Source organism: Procambarus clarkii, chromosome 82 (assembly GCF_040958095.1).
Source record: "Procambarus clarkii isolate CNS0578487 chromosome 82, FALCON_Pclarkii_2.0, whole genome shotgun sequence".
Classification (NCBI taxonomy): Eukaryota; Metazoa; Arthropoda; class Malacostraca; order Decapoda; family Cambaridae; genus Procambarus; species Procambarus clarkii.
Genome location: NC_091231.1, coordinates 9,014,609 through 9,038,630, shown reverse-complemented (window position 1 = coordinate 9,038,630; position 24,022 = coordinate 9,014,609). Strand labels below are relative to the sequence as shown.

The 24,022-nt window shown below is 45.3% G+C and overlaps 1 protein-coding gene across 1 annotated transcript; it reads left to right on the top strand.

Moving 5' to 3' along the window:
* Window positions 1-24,022, top strand: LOC123764303 (uncharacterized). Its single transcript, XM_045751890.2, has 4 exons — window positions 1-885; window positions 18,146-18,376; window positions 18,625-18,770; window positions 23,261-24,022. The coding sequence occupies exons 1-4, from the start codon at window positions 846-848 to the stop codon at window positions 23,372-23,374; spliced, it is 531 nt and encodes a 176-aa protein (XP_045607846.1). The 5' UTR covers window positions 1-845; the 3' UTR covers window positions 23,375-24,022.

Sequence of the window (24,022 nt, the reverse complement as noted above, 5' to 3'; positions counted from 1 at the left end):
CCTGTAACAAACTTTAAACGTAATTAGCGCCTGGTGTCCTTACTCTGCGGACTTGATGTCTTTGTAATTGAATAGTGATAATGTTGATGATTTGGTGCAATATGGACTCATGACAGCGGTGGAGGGAAGGCGTACATAGCGAGCGTTGGCAGGTGGAGTGGCAGTGTGGGTGGTGGCGTGGGGCAGCTGGCGGTGGAGGTGCTGTAGTGGCTGTGTGCTGGCTGGTGCGGGCAGTCCTCCCTGCTCGCTCCTCCCTGGCTCGACCCCCACGCACGCCTGGAGCCTACTCCACTCCACCAGCAGCACCTCCTGGAGCCTACTCCACACACTCCCTCCAAATCCGTCATGTGGAATTCACTTCGGACGAGGAAATTATTAATATTTCTCGATACAAAAAGATAAAATGTTGATTATCTAAACCTATAGTTAACGAGATTTCAAATAATAATTGTAAACATGCTACATATACGTTTATCTTAAGAATTTGCGAATTTCACTAGTTTATGCGGAAGGTGAATTACTTCCGGAAGTTGTCCCCGTGTCTTTACTAAAGAAAATCTTGCCCCAAGAGTTCAAAATAGTGGCGTGACGACCGGTGTTGGTATAGAGCTCTTACTGTGTGAACTTGACACTTACACATCAGTCTCCGGTTTCATGACTGAAGAATGAATACACACTGAAGGTGAGAGTACTATAGCGTGTTCTGTGAAGCCGGCGCCTCGCAGTATAGAGGTGCCATCACACGACGGCAACTATAGCCTCCTATTTAGAAGAATAGGATATAGTTGAGGTGGATTGGGCGTCCGGTGTCCGGACCAGAGAGAGCCGCCTGCAACACCTCCGATATGGACAGCACTGCGACTCTGTACCACGCCCTGCGAACTGGTAAGTTGGGAGAGATGGGCCATGGTTATACTGTAACTCTTATCGCCCAGTGTCGGTATCCTCACATTTCAAATTATAAAAAAGTTACTCTATGCCACAAATGTTAGTTTGCTGTAGACCTGTTAAGTCCAGCCATTATTGTAATGGTTTGTACTGTGTAATTGTTGCGGTCCTGGCTCTCCATAACAGTAAACTGGCGAATCACACCGTAAGTCACTTAAGTTTACTGGTTAAGTGTGACTTCGTTCTCGATTCACATTCGGAGATCAAAGGTTCGATTCCCGGGCGGGACAGAAGTTTCCTTTCTTCACACAGAAGCACGTTTCCTTTCACCTAATATCACTGTTCACCTAGTAGTCAATAGGTCCCCTGGGAGTGAGGCAACTGTTGTGGGGTGCATCCTGGGGGGAAGATCAGCAGGTCGGCCTTGGGGGGGAGGGAGGCGGCCTAGATACAAACGAAGTATATACATACACAGGCTTCCTGTCCCCGACAGTGGGAATTTACCGTATATACCATAGTGTACACAGATGGTATTCGGAGTGTACACTATGAATACCATCACGTATATAATGTGTACTAAAGTACCAGTTAGACTAACATGAGTAATGTCAGGTAGGCCTTCAGTGCCAGGTACACATTATAGGCCTACATCCAGCTCGTGTCAAAGTTATACGAGCTATGGGTAGGCCTAAAGTGCAAGTTACTCATTGGATTTTTTTTTAATTTCATGAGAAATGGTTTATTAAACCTGGAGAAGATTAGTTTGAGGTCAGGGAGGTGGTTGTTGAAGACAGGAGAACCACTCACTGGGACACACCACACCAACTGGGGGGGGCCTGGTAGATATCTCGCAGGGCTCGTAATTCTGTGGCGTGGGTTCAATTCCCGCACGAGACAGAAACAAATGGGTAAAGTTTCTTTCACCCTGGATGCCCCTGTTACCTAGCAGTAAATAGGTACCTGGGAGTTAGTCAGCTGTCACGGGCTGCTTCCTGGGGTGTGGTGAGAAAAAAAGTAGTTAGTAAACAGTTGAGAGGCGGGCCGAAAGAGCAAAGCTCAACCCCCGCAAACACAACTAGGTGAATACACCCAGCCTCGGGGAGGGGCTGGGCGTCACGGGCGGGAAGGGGAAGGGGGGGGGGGTGTCACGGGCGGGAAGGGGGGGGGGTGTCACAGGCGGGAAGGGGAAGGGGGGGGGTGTCACAGGCGGGAAGGGGAAGGGGGGGGGGTGTCACGGGCGGGAAGGGGAAGGGGGGGTGTCACGGGCGGGAAGGGGAAGGGGGGGTGTCACGGGCGGGAAGGGGGGGGGTGTCACGGGCGGGAAGGGGAAGGGGGGGGGTGTCACAGGCGGGAAGGGGAAGGGGGGGGGTGTCACAGGCGGGAAGGGGAAGGGGGCGGGGTGTCACGGGGGGGAAGGGGGCGGGTGTCACAGGCGGGAAGGGGAAGGGGGCGGGGTGTCACGGGGGGAAGGGGGGGGTGTCACAGGCGGGAAGGGGAAGGGGGCGGGGTGTCACGGGGGGGAAGGGGGGGGTGTCACAAGCGGGAAGGGAAGGGGGCGGCCGGGGTGTCACGGGCGGAAGGGGGAAGAGGCTCCAGCTTGGAGTGCAAACATTACGGAGCAAATTTCATAGGTCACAGTTTTGACACAATTGACCAACAAAAATGCCGATGTTTTAGTCAAATCAAAAGCATGGAGATACGGACCCATCGTGGCAGTAAGGCGCACCACCACCACCACCACCACCACCACCACCACCTCGCCTGAGGACCACCTCAGGTGGTCCTCAGGCCAGCCCAACACCACCTCATATTTAACGTTCCTTAAACTAAGAATGTCCCGAAACTGGATGATTGATGATATACCTGACTATATGTATTGGATTAGATGTATTCAAAATTATCACATGTATACGATGATTTATGTATAAAAGTATACATACCTATTATCACTAATGTACATGTGTACGGCGCTTTGGGCGGGTTGAGGACAGCTTGAACTGAGATTCCTCCAGTGTTCTGCTCCAAAAAAAAAAAACTGAATTTCAGTGTGTGGTTCCCTATTAGAGACGTGGTGAATGTGCCTGTCGTGGCAAGAGCTCGGAGCCCAGGAGCTCAACCTCCTAAGTTGAGAGACTTGTTAGTAGGCTGTATATGTCCGTATGACGGTATGCTCTAGGATACATCAAACGTTCACGCAATCATTTACGAAACCTGTGTATCTTTTCAACAATCATAGCGGCTTTGTTTATATTTATTGAACAATTTAAGAGTTCCGTAGTACTACTAGATTGTTTATAACAACAATAACCTTGAGTTATAAAGCTTCCAGGCTCATAAACTGTTTAATTAAACAGTTTATGAGCCTGGAAGCTTTATACCCCAAGGTTATTGTTATAAACAATCTAGTAGTACTACGGAACAATTAAATTGTTCAATAAATATAAACAAAGCCGCTATGATTGTTGAAAAGATGTACGGGTTTCGTAAGTGGAGACGTAAATGTTTCACGACTGATTATGGTCGTCAGGGCACCCATAGAGTACACACTCCTCAACGTCAGTATTTTCCAATTTAAGACAAATTACAGGTTCGTTACCAGCCCTCGTGCTGGTAACGGTTTTAACGGCCTAGTAACGTCTCAGAGACTTGCATGACAACTGTCACCTGACTTACTTTCCTGTTAATGGCAACAACCCGGGCTTTAGTTCGGATAGTCGCATCTGCTGGCAGGTGGCCATGCCGTCCACTCTCATGCTCTGCCACTCCGTAAAAAATCCAACGTGTTAAGCAGAAGCGGACGAACCCAAGCAACCCACCCAATATGTCGAGTCCTATTCGTTGAAAACTTGAATATGTGAGCCAATGCTCGAAAGGTTGTATTTGTAATGTAATGACGGAAGCCGTTATCACTCGTCCTTGTAATAACCAGGGAGCCGTATTGTAATATATTAACATTCCCTCCCAAATAATTACTCACGATGGACAGAGCTCTGCGTAGACTACTTGAGGGAGTAGAGATAGAGATATATAGATAGATGGATAGATAGATCGATAGAGAGAGATTAGCTGCTACGATCTTCCTATGACTTACCACATAAGAAATAACGCTGCCACCACCCTGAGTTTTCCGGAGGGAGAGAACCGTAGGACTTGAATATTTATAATGTCCTCCCGGGACAGGTGTAAGGAACACATGAATAGTAAAAGAATCCTGACCTGTCATTCTTGACTGGGGGCGGGGAGGTACTATAGAATAAAGGAGAGCAAGGCTGGACACTCGTGTACTAGTACTGACACACTATAACAAGGGACTGACGGTGGAGGAGTACTGGGTAGTCACTAGGGGATCACAAGGTGAAAGTCCAGTATCACTTAGATAGGTTCCTTTAATACACTCGGGAATGACACTTTGAAAATAGGACTTTAACACAAAAAAGACAATTCATATATTCCCTACCAGAGGCCAAGGTAATGGAACAACAAGGGACAAGGGCGCCATACTTACTATACCAGTTGTTCCACGTGACCTGGAGGCGATGTTCTTCCCGGAGCCACAACAACAACACTACTTCTCCCCTGTTCTCCTGGACGTGACCTGACCTCCAGTTGGACGAGACGTGAGGTCTTCGGCTTACTTTTGAGGGATTAGCGTGGCGGCATCGTGTTAGACAACCTCGTGACCACGCAACCCGTTCTCGCACTTTCGTATAGTCAATATTGACTTATTTAATACGTGCATATGTGACATACTAATTTGTGAATATTTTAGTTTACCGTGAAAAGCGTCATAGAAAACACCGACCTTACCTAACCTTAGTATGTTAAGATAAGCATCTTATTGCTTCGTAATTACAATTATTACTTAACCTATATGCTATATAATATTATGCTCTTTTATCTATAATAGGTTAAGTAATAATTGTAATTACGAAGCAATAAGATGCTTATCTCAACATACTAAGAAGGTTAGGTAAGGTCGGTGTTTTCTATGAAGCTTTTCAAGGTAAACTAAAATATTCACAATAAATTAGTATGTCACATATGCATTTTCTTACAGTCAATATTGACTTTTAAATAAGTGCGAGAACGGGTTGACCACACCACCGTTGACCCGAGTTGACCTGTCCCCTGGTTACCCTCTCTGAGGTGTGAATTTTCTATTGTCTTTGCGCCGTCTGTCTGGGGCCGCGCCCCTGTGGCTGTTCTGCTGTTACTGTTCAACTATGTTGTTCTACAATGTACTGCTGTTACAATAACGTTGGTTACCCTAACGTTAAAAACACGACCTATTACTCATCATCTAGTTGTGTTTGTGGGGGTTGAGCTCTGGCTCTTTGGTCCCGCCTCTCAATCGTCAATCAACTGATGTACAGATTCCTGAGCCTACTGGGCTTTATCATATCTACATTTGAAACTGTGTATGGAGTCAGCCTCCACCACATCACTTCCTAATGCAATCCATTTACTAATTACTCTGACACTGAAAAAGTTCTTTCTAATGTCTCTGTGGCTCATTTGGATACTCGGCTTCCACCTGTGTCACTTTACGTGAGAGGACGGGATTGCTGATGATTTTACTGTGGCAAGTATCTTCCTGGGTGGGCAGGTGGGCACTCTGAGTACTGGTGCCCAAGGGGTGCGGTGCCCGGCTGCACTCGACAGGCAGAGCTAGTGAAGGTGGGGTTATCTATGTTTTTTTCACCTGTGGCGGCGCCTGACATCTGTGGCGGGCACAGTTAGGTGTCCTTGGGGGCCGGTGTCGCCGCTCCCTCCCCTAACATTTACTCCATAAAGTTCATTGATCACGACTCCGTTATCAGTTTCCCCTGAGGTGGGGGGCTTACCCCGACCCGCCACCTGTGTGTATGGGGGCGGGGTGCCCCCCCCCCCCCCCTCCCTACCCACCACTTGCGCACGTCATCCCCTCCTCGGAACCCGGGCCAGGATTTATAAAAAAATTACGCAACCACTTACGAAGCCTGTACATCTTTCCTCCAGACAGTTTAGTTTATATTTAAGAAGTTGTTTACGAGCGTGGAAACGTCACAACCCAAGGTTGTTATAAACAACCCTCGTAGTTCTTTGGAGCTCGGCAACTGTTTAATAATTATAAACAAAGCCGCCATGACAGGAAAGATGCAGAGGTTTCGTAAGTGGTCGTGGAAATGGTTGACCAATACTGGCCAGTCCTCCTGGACCACGGTCACATGTTTTCACATAACAAAATTGTGATAATTTGTGATCTTTGATAAAAACTGGTTTGATGCTGGATTTTATATTTGGCATTAGTATCTGGCGCCCCGGCGGCCGCCATCTTGAGGTTATCTTGAGATGATTACGGGGCTTAGCACCCCCGCGGCCCGGTCCTCGACCAGGCCTCCTTTTTGTTACACACCCAGGTACCAGCCCGTAGCAGCTGTCTAACTCCCAGGTACCTATTTACTGCTAGGTGAACAGGGGCATGAGGGTGAAAGAAAACTGTCCATTTGTTTCCGTCTCCACCGAGGCGGCGGCGGAATCGCCCTTACCAGCTGAGTAAGGGCCTGACAGCCTACCTGTTGAGTGGACAGCGCTTCAGATTCGTAGTCCTGAGGTTCCGGGTTCGTTCCCTGGTGGAGCCGGAAACAAATGGGCAGAGTTCCTTTCACCCTGATGCTCCTGTTCACCTAGCAGTAAATAGACACCTGGGAGTGCTGCTTCCTGTGGACGTGTAACAAAAAGGAGGCCTGGTCGAGGACCGGGCCGCGTAGACGCTAAGCCCCGAAATTATCTCAAGATAACCATATGTAAGGGCAACGCCAGTTGAACGTTGATTTAACGATGGTAACGCTAATAACTTAACATGAAACCAACGTCACTTGTAAACAAATCCACAAGGGCCGTGACGAGGATTCGAACCTGCGTCCGGGAGCATCCCAGACACTGCCTTAATCGACTGAGCTACGACATGGTTAAAAGAGTTGAAACCGAAGTTCTACTGAACTTACTGGATCCCGTAGCCTCTCCGAGGCACAAACCAGGATTTTACGCAACTCCCCCCTGCACTAGACCTATGTCAATAGGCCGTTCTCCCTCTTCGCCCTTACATCATTACCCTTTTGTTGATTGGATACATCACGTTAGTGTGACTTCTGTGTGTAACGTCACTTGTGTCCAGTGGACGACGGTTAAAAATAGCGTGTACCGTGCCGATACCAATGGTGCTACGACTGACTAAAGAGCCAGCCACGGGCGGTGCGTAGACGACATTTATGAACAACAATATATTAACTCAAAACGTATCGACAATGTTATTTGTAATATTATGCTCTTTTATTTTTAACGTAAAAACAAGTTTTTAAAAAAAAACGTTGTTGCCGTTCTTTTCTGGATCATGGCCAACACGCGGTGCGCAAGACGTTCCAGTAACGTAGATTTGTCGTTGAATAGACGACGTTTGCCCAACACGTGTACTAGGACACGCCCACTAGAACACGCCCACCTGGTCACGCCCACTTATCGTAAAGACCCATACAAATTTCGGACTTGCAGTGAGGACGCGGATCATACAGGCTTGGGGGGGGGGGGTGAGGGTCGAGTCCAGCCCCGGAAGGGAAGGTGGTGGTTATTATGACCCAGGAAGAATGGGAGGCCAGGCAGGGGGCAAAGGGTGTTCGTACTCTACCCTGCACCCCCATGATGTTATTCCTGTGAACCCCCTCCCCCATCCTAAGAGTAGCGGGGATGGCTGCCCAAGACGAGGAAGGGGGTGTGGGCGGGGGTACAGGGGAGGGAAGAAGTCAGTGTATGCGGAACACTGTACTTCTAAAGTACAGAACAACACCAAAATACCTGGCCACCCACCACCACCACGAAGTGTCGCCCTCGGATACACTCCACACATCTCCCACCCATCGGCTTCATACCATATTTACCCCCTGCAGTGAGTTATAATTGGATGGCACCCCGGCCAATCATAAGAGGTCTTAACTGCTGCTACCTCCGATCCCCCCCCCCTTCCCCATACACAGTCCTTCGTGAAACGGACAGAAAGATAGATCTAGGAGTTGGTATATCACGCCAAACCTGTCTTCTGAAATCCACATCAAAATATCAGCGGCGTATACGAGGTTGGCTAACATCAGAACTGCCTTCAGGAACCTGTGTAAGGAATCATTCAGAACCTTGCATATCACACATGTAAGACCAATCCTGTAGTATGCAGTATGCGGCCCCAGCATGGAGCCTGTACCTTGTCAAGCACAAGACGAAGCTAGAAAAGGTTCAGAGGTATGCCACTAGGCTAGTCCCAGAACTTAAGAGGCATGAGTTACGAGGAAAGGCTGCATGAACTACATCTTACGTCGCTGGAAGACAGCTCTGGGAGACATGATCACCACATACAAAAATTCTTAGGGGAATTGACAGGGTTCATAAGGCTGAATTATTAACACGGAGGAGGAGGGGCGGGGCACGCACAAGGGACACAGGTGGAAGCTGAGTACCCAAATGAGCCACAGGGACATCAGGAAAAGTTTTCAGTGTCATAGTAGTTAGTGGCACCCGGGACCTGGTGGCAGTTGACGCCTGCCGTCACCTGCCCTCCGGGCGCTGGCAACAAAGGACACGCCTGCCTGCCATCTACTGGAGCGCTGCCATCCACAGCACGTTTTATCCACATATATCTGGTCCTGGGGTGCAGCCGGGCTGTCAGATATCTCCCTAAACCAGTTACACCGTCGGGCCGCCTTCCAACCGGTAATGGCCGCCTTCCAACCGGTAATGGCCGCCTTCCAACCGGTAATAGCTTGTAGCATAGTGGTCTACGTCCTCTGCTCGCAATCGAAGGACCCAGGTTCAGTACCCGGCAGGACAGAAGCGGTTGCGCATCAATTTCCATTCATCTGATGAACCTGTTCACCTAGCAGTTGAATAGTTATCCTTGTGTGAGACAACTGTTGTGGGTTGCATGCTTGGGAAGGTCAGTAGCTAGGGGGGGGCGGGTGGAAGAGGGGGTGTCCTCTCACTAAGCCTAACTACAAGCTTGTTACCGTGTCGGCTCACCGTGAGGGAGCAACCGGTTCTCTCGTGTGCCACAACGTCCAGAATAAAGCGCGCTAACCTACCCAGACACGCACGCACCCAAGCAACCCACCTAGCCTGACCTACCCGAGGCAGAGAAAACGTGGGTATTTGCGAACCGCGACTAGTACTGTGTAATGTGTACGTTGGGGACCATAACGTGCAAAATGTGACGCATTAATCGAGAGGCCGGGGTGATCGGAGGGTTGACCAGACATTAACATAACCGGATGCTCTCTGAAGAGGACCCAAGGTCGAGGCTCCCCCCTCGTCAATTCTTGATATATATTAATTGATTTCTTTGGTCTTAATAGTGGTAGTGGGAGACCCGGGTCTATATGCTGCTGCTGCTTGACCACGTACTCCCCTACATGTGCTTGCCAGGGTTGAGCTTCGGCTCTTTGGTCCCGCCTCTTGACTATGTGCTACTGGCACAGAAAACCACGTCCTATGAGCAGGAATGTGTAGTGATTCACTGTCTTGTCCTTGTGGATAGCAGATGGCCTGACTTTGGCCATGAAACTATGGTAGAGATGGACTGTCTTGCCCACGAGATCACAACTGGCCAGATTTGGTCAGGAGATGAGATTGGAGAGGTGGTGGTGATGAGACATGATGACGACGGAGATGGTCTGTGATTGACAACCACGGGCAAGGAATGTGTGTTTGGACCTACATTAGCGGAAAGAGCGGTCGTGGAGCGCTGGAGGGTATAGTAACCAGTAGTGTGAGGCCAGGACTCGCGAGAGGTGGTGTTGTGAGGTGTATCCTGGCGTGGTTGGTGTGTGTGTGTGTGTGTGTGTGAGGCTGTGGGCGTGAGGGAAGCGGGTGGCCCACGCCCACAGTTGCCCAGCTCCTACGGAACGCTGAGTGGGAGAGGAAAAAAATAGCCACGCCTGGACTGGTTTTCCTTGGGTGTGAATATGCGGTGTGTTGCTTGTTTGCGTGTGTGTGTACACGTAGATGTGCTTGAAGGGTCGAGCATTAGCTCCATAGTCCTTCCTTACCTGTTTTTCCTTGTACTTAATTTTAAAGTTTCTTGTTGAGCTCGTTTCCACTATGTGTAGTTAAAGGAGGAGATCTACGTTCGTGGTGTTCAGTCTTCCCAGTCAGTACTGTGTACTCCCCTGGTTGTGCTTGTGGGGAGTTGAGATTCGGCTCTTTGGTCCCGCCACTCCACTGTCAATCAACTGGTGTACAAATTCTTGACACTATTAGGCTCTATCATATCTACCTTTGAAACCGTGTATAAAATCAGCCTCCACCACATTACTGCATAATGCATTCAACTACCCTGACACTGAAAAATATGTGCGCACGCGCACCCATGTGTATGCGCCTATTTGTGCCTGGGGATCGAGCATTGACTCTTGGATCCCGCCTCTAGCCACCGGTTGTTTATAGCAATGACTCCTGACCTATTTTCCTATCATATCTAGTTTTAAAATTATGACTAGAGTTTGCTTCCACAACCTGCTCCATAAGTTCATTCCATTTTTCCACTTCTCTGACGCTAAAAGAAAATTTCATAACATCCCTGTGACTCGTCTGAGTTTCCAGCTTCCACTCATGTCCCCTTGTTCCGTTAGTATTCAGTGTGAACATTTCGTCTATTTCCACTCTGTTAATCCCCCTGAGTATTTTATACGTTACTATCATATCCCCCCTCTCCCTTCTTTTTTCTAGTGTCGTAAGGCACAGTTCCTTAGGTGCTCTTCATACCCCATCCCTCGTAACTCTGGGACGAACCTCGTAGCAAACATCTGAACTTTTTCCAGTTTCCTTGTTTTTCTTCAGATGGGGCTCCATGATGGCGCGGCATACTCTAAGACTGGCCTCACGTAGGCAGTGTAAAGCGCCCTAAATGCCTCCTTACTTAGGTTTCTGAATGATGTTCTAACTTTTGCCAGTGTAGAGTACGCTGCTGTCGTCATACTATTTATATGTGCCTCATGAATTAGTAGGTGTTACGTGCACTCCCAGGTCTCTTTCTCGAATTGTCACTGGTAGGTAGTTTCTCTTCATTTTGTACTGTCCCTTTGGTCTCCTGTCACTTAATCCCATTTCTATAACTTTACATTTGTTCGTGTTGAACTCCAGTAGCCATTTCTCTGACCATCCCTGCAACCTGTGCAAGTCATCTTGGAGGATCCTACAATCCTCATCTGTCACAACTCTTCTCATTAATTTTGCGTCATTCGCGAGCATCGACATATAGGACTCTACTCCTGTAAACATGTTATTTTCGTATATTAGAAACAGAACTGGTCCCAGCATCGATCCTTGAAGTACTCCACTCGTTACTGTTCGCCAGTCAGACTGGCGAACAGGGTTGGGTTGCCAAGCACAATAACCTCTTTGCCACAGTAGGTCAGCATACAGCCCTGCTCCTGTGCCAGGCAAATCCACTACGGGATCACCATAGCCCGTGCTACTTGGAACGTTTTATTCCCAGTTGCTGAGTGTAAAATAACACAGAAGCTAAACAATGCCACATAACAGAACTAGTTAGTCAGGAAGAAGTCTTAAAACCGGTTCGGAATATCAAGGTCGGTAACCTCACCAGCGCACAGCTGTTATTTGGCACTTAACATCGACCATAATCTCGCCGCTCGCGGGAACCCGGTATTGCGGGCTCGCCATAGCCCGTGCTACATGGACACTTCGTCCTGAGTAGCTAAATCTGAAACGACAACAACAGGGAACCGGGCCGCGGCAACCCGGCCGCGGCTCAGTAGCACTAGCCCACCATAACATGGTCTTAGACAAACAAAACACCAATGTAATTGCAAACAAATGCGCGCGACAGGAGTTACTGGCAAACTAAGATGTATATCTCTTAACATCCTAACAAACTGAACGATTTTTGTATTACTGTTATTTTCTATCACAGACGTGGCCACACATTTACAATGCTAACCAGCAATTTCAATTATTCTTTATTATGCACCCCATACCCATCCCGTGGGCGGTGGTGTAAAGGACTACAGAGGCACATAAATCGGTTCAGCCAGCATATATACATTTTCTTCTTTCCTCCATGGTGCTACAAAGCCTTCCCGGTTTGGTCCCTTCTTTTGATAATTCTTCTTTCCTCCATGGACATTAGAGATCCATTAGAGATCTGTTACAGAGGGGGGCCTGACGGCTGAGTGAACAGCGCTCGGGATTTGTAGTCGTAAGGTTGCTGGTTCGATCCTCGGCGGAGGCGGCAACAAATAGGCAGTTTCTTTCACACTGATGCTCCTGTTCACGTACCAGTAAATAGGTACATGGGAGTTACAGCTGCTACGAGCTGCTTCCTGGGGGTGTGTAACAAAAAAGGCCTGGTCGAGGACCGGGCCGCGGGGACGCTAAGCCCTGGAATAATCTAAAGATAACCTTAAAGTAAGATTCGTATATTTCAGTGATATATTGAACAATCACCCACAGAAGGTGATTGTAGTGCCTTTAAAAAGGTAATGTAACCTACATACATACACAGCTTTACGTCTGTCTTACATAAAGTGTTCGAGGTGTGGCGTTTAGTGACATTAATGTGCGTTTACGAAGGTAAAATGCAATTCTGACCATTTTTTTATTGTTGCCGCCGGAGACGGCTAGTTTATTGTGCACCCTATACTCATCCTGTGAGCGGTAGCGCAAAAAGCATTACAGAGCGCACACAAGGTCTTTCTCAGACCTCATCTTAGATTATTACATAAACAATTTCATCTGACCAGCTTTGACGTATCCTGTAAACACACACACACACACACACACACATATAAACACATACTTTTATGTCTCTCCTACTTGGACAGGGTAAGAGTGCCACTATAGAATAGTCAACAGGGATATAAGATCACCCACACACAAGATGCCAGCCTGCCAGGGCGCTGTGCTTGATCCACCACTCTTCATATCTGAGTAAAAACACACACAAACCTTAACGTAGTTATCTCCTATTCAATGTCACGTGACCTAACCTGACAATATATACGGTTTTAACAAAGAAAATAATCTTTATTGAATCGGCGTATGGCTGACCAGGCCCCCCCCCCCCCACGCTCCCTGGCGTTCTCCACCGCCAAGAAACTGACGCACTAAAGTGCCCTAACCTAACCCACCAGAGGAACCCGCGAACACACAAAACGGGACATCGTGTCAATTTCCAGAGTCGCTATAATTTACTTGTACACCAGTTTCTGGCCTTGGGTAAAGGACACGTAGGAAGGGTAGGCTCAGGGGGGCCGAATTGGCAGCTGGGGCCGGGAAAAGTCCCGGTGGGCCGCCGCCGCCTCCCCGACCACTTAGTGCCACTTTTTCTAAGTGGGTTTTTGTCTTTTTAATAAGTTTGAATTATTGATTGTAGCTGGTAGTGGTTTATTGTAGCTGGTAGTGGTTTACAGAAGTGTAAACCAGTGCCCGGTACTGCCGACAACCTCGCCCATAACGGATGAGGTCGTGGGCTGCCACTACACTATACCAGCGAGCAGATTCACTGACCTGTTCTTCAGTTACCTTCTCGCTGAAATTTTTGTTGGCCTTGAAAGGCGGTCATGTTGGCGTGGACAGCAGCCGGCTAATGCAAGACCGTGGATGTTGACGGTAAATACCTAATAAATGTATCCTAAACACGGGAGCCTTATAATGGGAAGGCGCTGAGCCCGTGGCTGGTGCTGAGCTACCCTGGCGAGCTGTCTCGGCAAGTTTCGCCCCAGTGGGCACAGTATCCATTAATAACGTTAATTCAACGCTATTCTTGTATAATGTGCCGTCCCTGCACCACAACGACCAGAATATATTTAAGAGCTACTTACTGGCCTCTGAATAGGTTGGTATGGCCTTAATAAAGTAACGTTATTATACAAGAGGCGTGATGCTACGTCTATCAAAACAGTTCCGCTGGCACCAGCTAGACATGGAGGCTTCCAGGCCTCATGAGGCTACGTTTACGATCGTAACTCCTATTGCTGGCTACCGGAGCCACGATCCTATGGAGTGTGGTATATATATATGTTTGTTTGCCTTGAGAAATGTAAGACTCTTATTTGTATTTGTTTAATGTGATAGGTCCCGTATTGTGTTAATTATGAATTGGAGAATTGCAGAGTTAGTTTATACATGGATATACATAGGAGCTGCATCGTATGGGCCAATAGGCCTTCTGCAGTTATCTTCATCCTTAAGTTTTATGTTTTGATAAGAAAGAAGTACTTGTAAGTTAAATGTAGACAGCTTACCAACTTAGTTTGGGGTTACTGTTGATACGTTGTCTAAATAAAGCTAGGTTGCTGTTGATACGTTGTCTAAATAAAGCTAGGTTGCTGTTGATACGTTGTCTAAATAAAGCTAGGTTGCTGTTGATACGTTGTCTAAATAAAGCTAGGTTACTGTTGATACGTTGTCTAAATAAAGCTAGGTTACTGTTGATACGTTGTCTAAATAAAGCTAGGCAACCAACCAGCTTCTTGGAAAGACGGCGAGTTTTTCTGACGAATGATATAATCAGCGGTGCGGGAGGTGGAATGTTTTCTTCTACCAGGCCGCCTTTTTCCTCTCCTACACCACCTTTCATTCATCCATCCATTCGTTTATTCATTCAACCCATCAAATGTAAAGTACTAATGTGTAGTGATGGACGTTTTACACTTGTACAAGTTTACATTTTTAACTATTAATTTCATTAACACATACATCACAGTAACGTGAGATATATAATATATATATATATATATATATATATATATATATATATATATATATATATATATATATATATATATATATATATATTCAATTACATATATTTATATACAGTACTATATATTCAATATTATATATTCCTAGACACGTGTGTGCACTATATTAGGCCTCGGGTAGCCGTGTTAGATCTAGGATTTCTAGAAGAGAGTAGGTTAAAGTTTCCCATTTGGCCAAATTCAGTAATAAGTATGTTGACCAGACCACACACTAGAAGGTGAAGGGACGACGACGTTTCGGTCCGTCCTGGACCATTCTCAAGTCGATTGTGAATGGTCCAGGACGGACCGAAACGTCGTCGTCCCTTCGCCTTCTAGTGTGTGGTCTGGTCAACATACTTTAGCCACGTTTTTGTGACTCATCGCCTGCCTTCAGTAATAAGTCACATTTCTGGGGGTTCCATCGCTACATATTGCTACTTTCCACCAAATAATTGCTATAAGTACTATCCAGCAGGACGGGTCATCCCGCCCTTTACTCTTGTCGCGCCACAAAGTTAAGCACTAAACCTAACTGGTGAAGCCACGAATAATAAACGCAACAGCCCGTCAATTTAGCGAGCCGATGGGATTTATAGTACATGATATTTTAACGTTGGTAGTTTTCTACGTCGAAATACGATGTGTTCCTTGAGGTCTGGTTGCTATAATAAAAGAAAATGGGAAATTAACTCTGCGTGTTCTACCAGCCGAGCCTGGCTTGCTAGGCTTTAATGTTTCTGAGAACACGTCTCCAGTAATGTAAGAACCTAAGCCATCGAGCAGTTAACAGAATACAAATTGAACGTTTCTAGAAACCGACGGTTTCTTTTATATGCCTTATTTAAGTTAAGCCTATTTTAAAAACTAACTCGAACCGGCAGTCGATTAAGGCAGCGCCTGGGATCCTCTCGGACGTAGCTTCGAACCCTGGCCACGGCCTTTTGTGGATTTGTTCATTTGATGCATCACGCTATTGTGATTTCTGTGTAATAGATACTGTCCTTAAAAGATTCCCCGATTTTACACCCACAAGATAACGTAAGATTTTAAGGGTTGACGAATGTTAATCTAATTGTTTGATAATCTGTTCGCTTTAGCCAGGTAAGCAAGTCCCAGCTGCGTCTGGGTACAAGTGACAGGATGAACTACCCGGCGGGTTTTCTTCCTATTGAGGGGTGTTGTACATGCTGCTATGGCGGTGTGTCCACTCACAGGATGATTGGCGCTGCCCAATAAACTCTCCCCTCGGCAAAATTTAAAAAAATATATATTAACTCCTATTGAATAAACAATAAGGGAATTAGTAGTCAGTGTGAGGCTTCATGTTCCCTGCGGTGAAGCCTACGGGCGGGGCGCGACAGGCATCCCTCTGGGTGGTCTGTTGTGCACCACACGAGACCCAGACACACTTACAGATGTTACACGGCCAAGGATCACATTCACTCCAAACATCTACCACCTACGGCCTATTCGTGCAATCCGTCCGCCTACAAAGAACGTCGCTTTTCGCTCGTATGCGTTACATGGGGTCAAAAATTGTTGTACTAGAAAATGGAAGCCGCTGGCGAAAGTGGCGTTAGGAGAGGACACTTTAAATTGACCGTTTTCTTGAATCAGTCCGTCCTCCCAAGGTCATGTCCTTGCCACCTCTTGGCCTGGCTTAATCTTCAACAACAGTGCTTGCCCCTCAAAGGGCACCTGACAGCTGGGTCGACAGCGCTTCAGATTCGTAGTCCTGAGGTTCCGGGTTAGATCCCCAGTGGAGGCGGAGACAAATGGGCAAAATGTTTCTTTCACCCTGATGCCCCTGTTACCTAGCAGTAAATAGGTACCTGGGAGTTAGTTGCTATGGGCGGCTTCCCGGGGGGTGTGTAACAAAAAGGAGGCCTGGTCGAGGATGGTCGAGGACCGGGCCGCGGGGACGCTAAAGCCCCGATATCATCTCGGGATAACCCCACACCCCCATCCCCTACGGCAAAGAAAATGTGCCTCGAAGGCAATTTAGTAAGGCGAGACCTTCCTATATATTCGTTAATCTGCTGAATAAGATGTTCGTGTTGTTCCAATGTTTTCCCTTTTTCAAACAACATAGCTCTTATAATCATTGTTCGAAAAGACCAGAACATTTGCCAGTTTCGTGTTGGGCTCGAGGCCTAATACCCTCTGGAGGGTTATTAAGGCAACTAAAAGTGCTTATAGACTAATCAGCAAGTGTACATACGTTCTGGACGTTGTCCAGGACTTGCATAAACTGTCTACATAGTTGACCAGACCACACACTAGAAGATGAAGGGACGACGACGTTTCGGTCCGTCCTGGACCATTCTCAAGTTGATGACCATTCAGTCATCGTGTATGTAGACCATTCGGTCTACATACACAAAGAAGCAAGGTACACCTCTAAGTAACTGCTATATAGGTATTCTAACTTGCCCTTTTATCATAATTATCTTGCCTTGAGGAAGCCTTTCTATTAACACCTTAGTTGAAAAAATTTGAGTAATTATGATCTGATAATTAATTTTCACATCAGACGATGAGTAATTGTTAATTATATAATAGTGTGAGGTGCACATGTCGTGAGAGCCGTAGAATCAAAGCTGAACACTATCCAGAGTGCCGTTTACTTTGTTAGGTAAGGGCTGAGGTAGTCATATTACATTGCAAATATTACAATTCACAAATCAAATCAAATTACAAATATTTGTAATTGGCTGGTAACATTTAAAGTGGTGGTTACCCGGCCGGCTCGCCAGGAACATTGTGACATGGGCCGGACCGCTTAGAAAATGGTGTGAGCCGGGCAGATAGCACCACCAATTTCCACCTCGGAGTTTTTGTCCTTAGTTGTTAGGGATGTTTATGGAACTTATAAACTATTGTATGCATGATCTTGTTTAAAGTACTAGAAGTAAGTGATATTTGCTCGTGTCCCCATATTCTCATATATACTGTTTGGAGATGTTGACAAGTGGTGGCAGTAGGCTGTACCGAAATATTTTCAACTGGAATATTACATTTGGGACTGATCTGATGGTTGTAGCACAAGTAACAAACCTGCTACGGGCTGCTTCCTGGAGCTGTATGTGCGTGTGTAAGAGAAATATATGTAGTAGATATAATAGAGGAAAAGTAGATTGGTTTATAAGGCGGGGTCCAAGAGCTAATAATTCGATTCTGCAGATACAAATAGTAAATACATAGTCATGGACTCGCAAGCGAGAGACCCGGGTTCTGCTTACCTAAGTAGGTACTTGAAAGTTAACTGTTGTGGTTTTTATAGTGATTATATACAAAATATTATACTATGCAGTATAATTATATAGATATTTTATATATGATGAAATAGGTCGGGAGTCGGTACACTGAATAATTGACAGAAAGGCGGAGTCCAAGAGCTAACGCACGCAAAATTATTTCTAGTAATGATGGCGAGTTACACAATATAGTGTTGACGTTTCTCCCGACAGTGTTGTACCTGTGGGCGCTGACGGCGGCCTGGCGGTGTGGATTGGTCGACGCTCTGGGCTCCCCGCTCCTGGGTCCAGATATAATGAGCTTCGAGTCCCTGCCGCCTCTGACGCTGTGGCACCCGGCCTCCAGTCCCCTGGCGCCCTCTCCCCCGGTACAGTCCGGCCTTCCGGCTCCAAAAGGAACCGATTTCGACGGGCCTGACCCAGGCCTAAATGCTGCCATTATTAGTAAGTCTGTAGTCCTTGTTTTCTAACACTACAAGAACTGTTTATATCACGGCGTTGGGTGACCGAGCACTCTTGAGTGACTCGTTATTCATTCATTTACATTTAGAGAGTTCTTACTATAGGCTATATTTACTTGGCATTTGTGATAAGATTGTGTTTTGGTGCGACGGCATGCACCGCAGCACACGCTGGTGTGATGCCATACACTTCCAAACTTCATGACCCAGTAACTTACACGTGTGTTTCAGCTGTGCCGACGAAGCCCTGTCCGAGTGGGTACCGGTTGGACTTGAACGAGGTGTGTCGCCTTAAGTTTGGTTACGGACCAAACCCATTCTACTCCTTTACGCCCGAGAACTTCAAGGGCGACGTCCAGTTCTACATGGGCCTTCAGGTGAGATATTTAAGTTTTTCCAATATCTGGTAATGTGTAGGTTCTTCCTTTTATCATTTTTGTTTTCATGAATGTCCTTGTGACAGGTAACATAGGGAAATTAGCTTCCAAAAATATTAAGTAATTAGTGAACAAAGCCGCCAAAGACTGAGAAAAGATGTATAGGTTTGTAAGTAGATGTGTAAGTGCTTGTTGAATCCTGGCCCGCCTTAAATATGCTCAAGTAACTTTAAACTAACGAAAAATCATCATAAAATCAAATTAGGATCAACATTCTCAACGTAGATTCAATGTTACATCAACGTAGATTGTACAGGACAATTCGCATGGCTGTCATGTCCAATTTCTCTGTGTTTCAATTTCGAAATTTCGAAATCTGGTCAGCACTGACACACTAGTTAAACCAATAACCGATTAATTCATGACAGTTCAAATCGTGACGGAATGATGGCTGAGTTTGAGGTATGTTTGGTGTCGTTGATATTGTTCTGGCGTAACTATACAAGGGCCATTGTTCTGGCTAGGGGTACATAGCCTGCCTGTCCCCTAGAGAAAGATTTATTATGAAATTATATTTAACCGAGGGCCACAATCTTCATTGGCCTAGACTAGGGATAGGAAGCCGGCGGCTTGTCAGTGGTCCTCCATTGTTCCAAAAGATTTTGTTGTTTACGGAATTTTAAACTAATGTTGTTGATTTAGGGTCGACGACGATCGTGGGCTGGGCTAGACCCTGGGCTACCAATCATAGCTTCAGGTTCTCCATGGCTAAGACCTTTGTTATGACAATCGAATTTTGCTGGGTACCCACTCATTGGGGGTCACCTCAAGTAGACCTGTGGACACCGCTGCAGAGGCCATTAATAGGTGCTTGTTCCCTCTCCACGCAGAAGAATCATTCAGGTTTTAACCTTCATGACAATTCGTAACCGTTGGCAAGATAGCTGGTCAAGTATTACTGATAGCAAACTACATTCTATTAAAATTAGCCTATCTTCTGTGCCGCCTTCCTACCGCCCGTAACCGCCGTGTTTCCACATATTGGTCAAACATGTTATTAACTCATCAGGGTTACTTAATGGAACAAAAATCCAATTACTATTGTCTGAACTACGTGGTTTCCTTCGCAATCGTTCACCTCGTGGACTCTCGGAATATTGCTTTCAAATGACCCTTTGAGTCGGTTCATATTTGACGTCGGTCATTGTCATTTTGCTCTCGCATTGACGTCCTCGCATTGACGTCCTTAGTGATGTTTAGGACCTTTAGACTATCCCTCGACAAAGACGGTGCTAAAAGCGTGTTCTTGGCTTGGTGTCGTCCTTTGATAATTACTTGCTGCCCAGTCTGCAACCCACAAGTTCCTAACTCCCAGGTACTGAACAACTGGAATGTAGTAAGGAAACTTGCGTGCCTAAATTCCTTAATCTCCCCGGGGAAACTAGTCTGGTAATTACCGATCTGATCTGACTGCGCTATCCACTCTAATCTGCATCCGGATGCCATTTTTTTTTAGCATAGTTACCTTGAACAATTGCATAGGTGCAGGAGCACCTTCGCCTTGAGCATCTGTAATTACCCTTGACCATTTAAATTCCATTGCCGGCCTCTTATAACTGCGATCACCAGTGTCTCTTTTTTTTTCTCTCGCTTAAATATGCAAAGTTAATCTTCATTTTTACCATCTTGTAGCTACACTTTGACAGATAATCAGTGATGTGTACGCTTATTAGGTTTTTATTATGCTGCCTTCAGGGTAAAGTCCTTGTTTGGTTATAAGCTAAGGGCAGAGGTAGTGTTGAAGCCTCGCCACCTGACGTAGCGGCGGACGTAAAGGTGAGGGGTGAGGTGCCTTGCTTGCAGCCATGCCGCGTCAGGTCGACCTCCGACACCCTAGTCAATTACAATATCGATGGAAAAGTTCCACCCACCGCCTTAAAATGTAAATGCGATATAGGAATAATAACAAAACTTAATTTATTTTATTTAAATAACTACAATGAAGCTTTTGTTTTTAATTTTCGTGAGCAAAGGATGCATTCTTGCAGCACCACTAACACAGCGTTTTGGGTAAATCTTAAAGGTTGACAAGATGGTTGAGGTATCCATTGTTAATTTCCAGTGACTTCATACGTAATTAGTTTCTAAAGAGTAGCCTATGTAGTTATGAAAAATTTGAAATTGGAATTATATTGCCGTAATTAATTACACCCCCTTTTAAGCACAGCTTTTCAGGCAAGACTAAAGCTGACATATCAGCAGATTGACGCAGCATACCTAACATTGTCTTATAAATTATTCAGTTGTAAAAGTGGCATGATTAGCTTTAAGGTAGCTAATATTACCACTATTTATATTGCATCCAAGTTGACGTTGCACGAGGATTGATGCAGTAAGATATGTTTAGTTTAATGATGTAGCAGGTAGGAAAAAAAAACAAGAAAATCACTGAATTGAATTATTAACGTGTTGCTGCTGTTGCAGTAATTTAAATATTGCCATGTGCGGTAATGGCTTTGCAAGAGCGTAATTTAGACCAACATTGTCACAGGTCCCATTGATCTTTCTAACAAGATATCTACAAAAAAAAAAATTGTTCTCCAATATTTAAATAGTTTTGTATATACTGTATACTTATTTTAAATAAGTGTTTTTGATCTACAGTACTGCGCATGAGTGTAGTTTGCTTGTCGACTTTACTATTGTTCCCTTAAATCAACATGTACTGGAAGTGACCCTGGCGTTCCCATGTAGAGTAAAATGCAAAGCCTTGTAGCTATATACACACCTGTCGGCGGAAACCATATGTGGCTTGCGGCAGATAAAATTAAGACAGATGCAGACGATGAGTCACAATAACATGGCTGAAGATATAATGACCAAACCACACATCAGAAGAAGAAATGACGACGAAGTTTCGGTTTGTCCTGTACTTTTATAAAGTATGTGTTGGGCAGATATATGGCGACCCCTTGGCGCCCCCAGGGGAGGAGAGTGACAGTTCTTCACCCCACATAGAACCGGCTGGGAGACTATAAACAGTGACTAGACTGTAAGGCATCCTGTGAACTATGGGTATAGTTCAACAAGTTAAATAAAGCCCAATCGGGCAGACGCATAAACTTGTTCCACTGACTTCCAGTAGTGCCAAGAGCCTACCTCACTCTGAGGGCACACCACGAGTCTCCAGCTCCCAGCACCTCTGTCAAGCCAACGTCGTACAGGCACTTCGTCCAAAGATCCAACCGGAAGACAGAAAATCCTCTTAATTTTCCTGTGACCCCAAGCAATAAATGCGACAGGCACTTAATAGTAATGGGCCGTTGAGAAGGAATACCTAATAATTAAATACCTAATACGCGACACAACCTAATAGTTGTCTAGACCCAATGATCAAAATCGCGTCATGGGTTCCAGTGGTCCCCAGGCGGACCCAGGTGTCTAGACGTCCACTTGTTGTCAAGGTTGAACCAGGATTCCCTGTATTCACCTAGTTGTGCTTGTGGGGGTTGAGCTCTGGCTCTTTGGTCCCGCCTCTCAACTGGTGTACAGATTCCCGAACCTACTGGATTCCTGAGCCATACAGAAATTTGAAAATATATGGGTCTGCCTCCACCATATAACTGCCTAATGCATTCCATCTGTTAGCCGAGATGTCACAGGGCCGCTGTTATAAACTCGTCACCATGTAAACAGTTTTTTTTTTTTAGTACTCATATGATCACATTCATAGAGCTTTATTAAATCATTATATATTTTAACATTAGCATAACAATCGTGACATGATCACTCATTCCTTAAAAAAGCCATATAAAGACCATATAAAGAGCCAAAACAAACTACTATGAAAATAATTTAATCAAAGAGCAACAAAGAAAACATGGAGAACTTTTTCCCAAGTATTAGGATCAAAGAACTTTAGTAAGACACAGCACTAACATTGGCTAGGAGTATTATCTGGCCCCGAGTGTGCCATTAAATTCAATATTCTCATCCAATGGCACATCCCTTGCAAATGAAATACCTGCATCCCAAACAAATATTAATGACTACCTTACAAGCAAAATTTTTGTTGGGCATTTTGGACTTTAGGTTAGGTTTCATTACATTTGGTTACTGTAATACAGTATATTATTGATGATAATTTGAAATATGGAATTTGAGAACTATTTCAGTGTACCAAAGAATTTGGTTTACAAAAAAACAAATTCTTCAAAAAATGTTTTCAGAATACTTTTTATATTTTAAACAAACAATTTATAATGCAATGAAGTTATAACTTGAGAATACAGTAATATTTTTGTGACAGGGTCACTTCCCAGTTTACATGTAGACTATTACTGGAACCATGACATGCTTTCAGACCATCACAAATATCTAGATAACTATCCAAGTGCTTTGAAGGTGTGGTTTCTCTTGGTAATGGATTTGCTTAGAGGACATGCTCAATACTCGAGAGAAGTTGATTGGCATATTTTGTATACTTGCAGGTTGGTGGTGAATTTCCTTCAAGAAGAAGAGGACGTGTAAGAGGACGTCCACGAGCCCCTTTATTCCAAGATTCCTCTAACCCTGGTCAATCCTCTGATGATGATGATGACTAGCAACTGTCTGCTAATTTAATACAAAATTACCTAATGGATTTCTTCTGTTAGGATTTACAGTGATGGTCATTATTCATTGTTCTCATTAATAGAGATTTTCTACAAATTTAATAAGGTTAACTTTACTACTGTAAAGTGTCTTCCAAACAGTGAATACTGGCTTGTCATGAAAAGAAAAGCAGTTGACAGTTTTCACAACACTGCAGCTACCAGGCAACGGTCCTGCCCATTGCACTCTTTGGAAAGCCATGATTTACTGAATTAAGTATTTATACTACCTCAACAGTGTTATCTGTGGTGAGGAGAAACAAATGTGTACAGAGAATTAAGTGACAAATGCAGAATTACCAATAATGAAAATAGTGCACAATATCTTAGTGAAGGAACTACAGCACAATATGTGATTCTAGGTCAGTAGGTACACAGTTGAGGAGGGAAGGGGCAATCACTCATTTTTGTCCAATTTGTTGCAATAAGAAAAGTTGCCAATAATCTCCTAGGGTGTACATAGCAGTACAAGAGACAGGCCAACTGACTGACCATTTATTTATTATTAAATATCATTAAGTATTGCATGGAAGGTGAACTTTGTGATTCATGTTGTGATAATGGCTGATGGATGTATATTGACCAGACCACACACTAAAA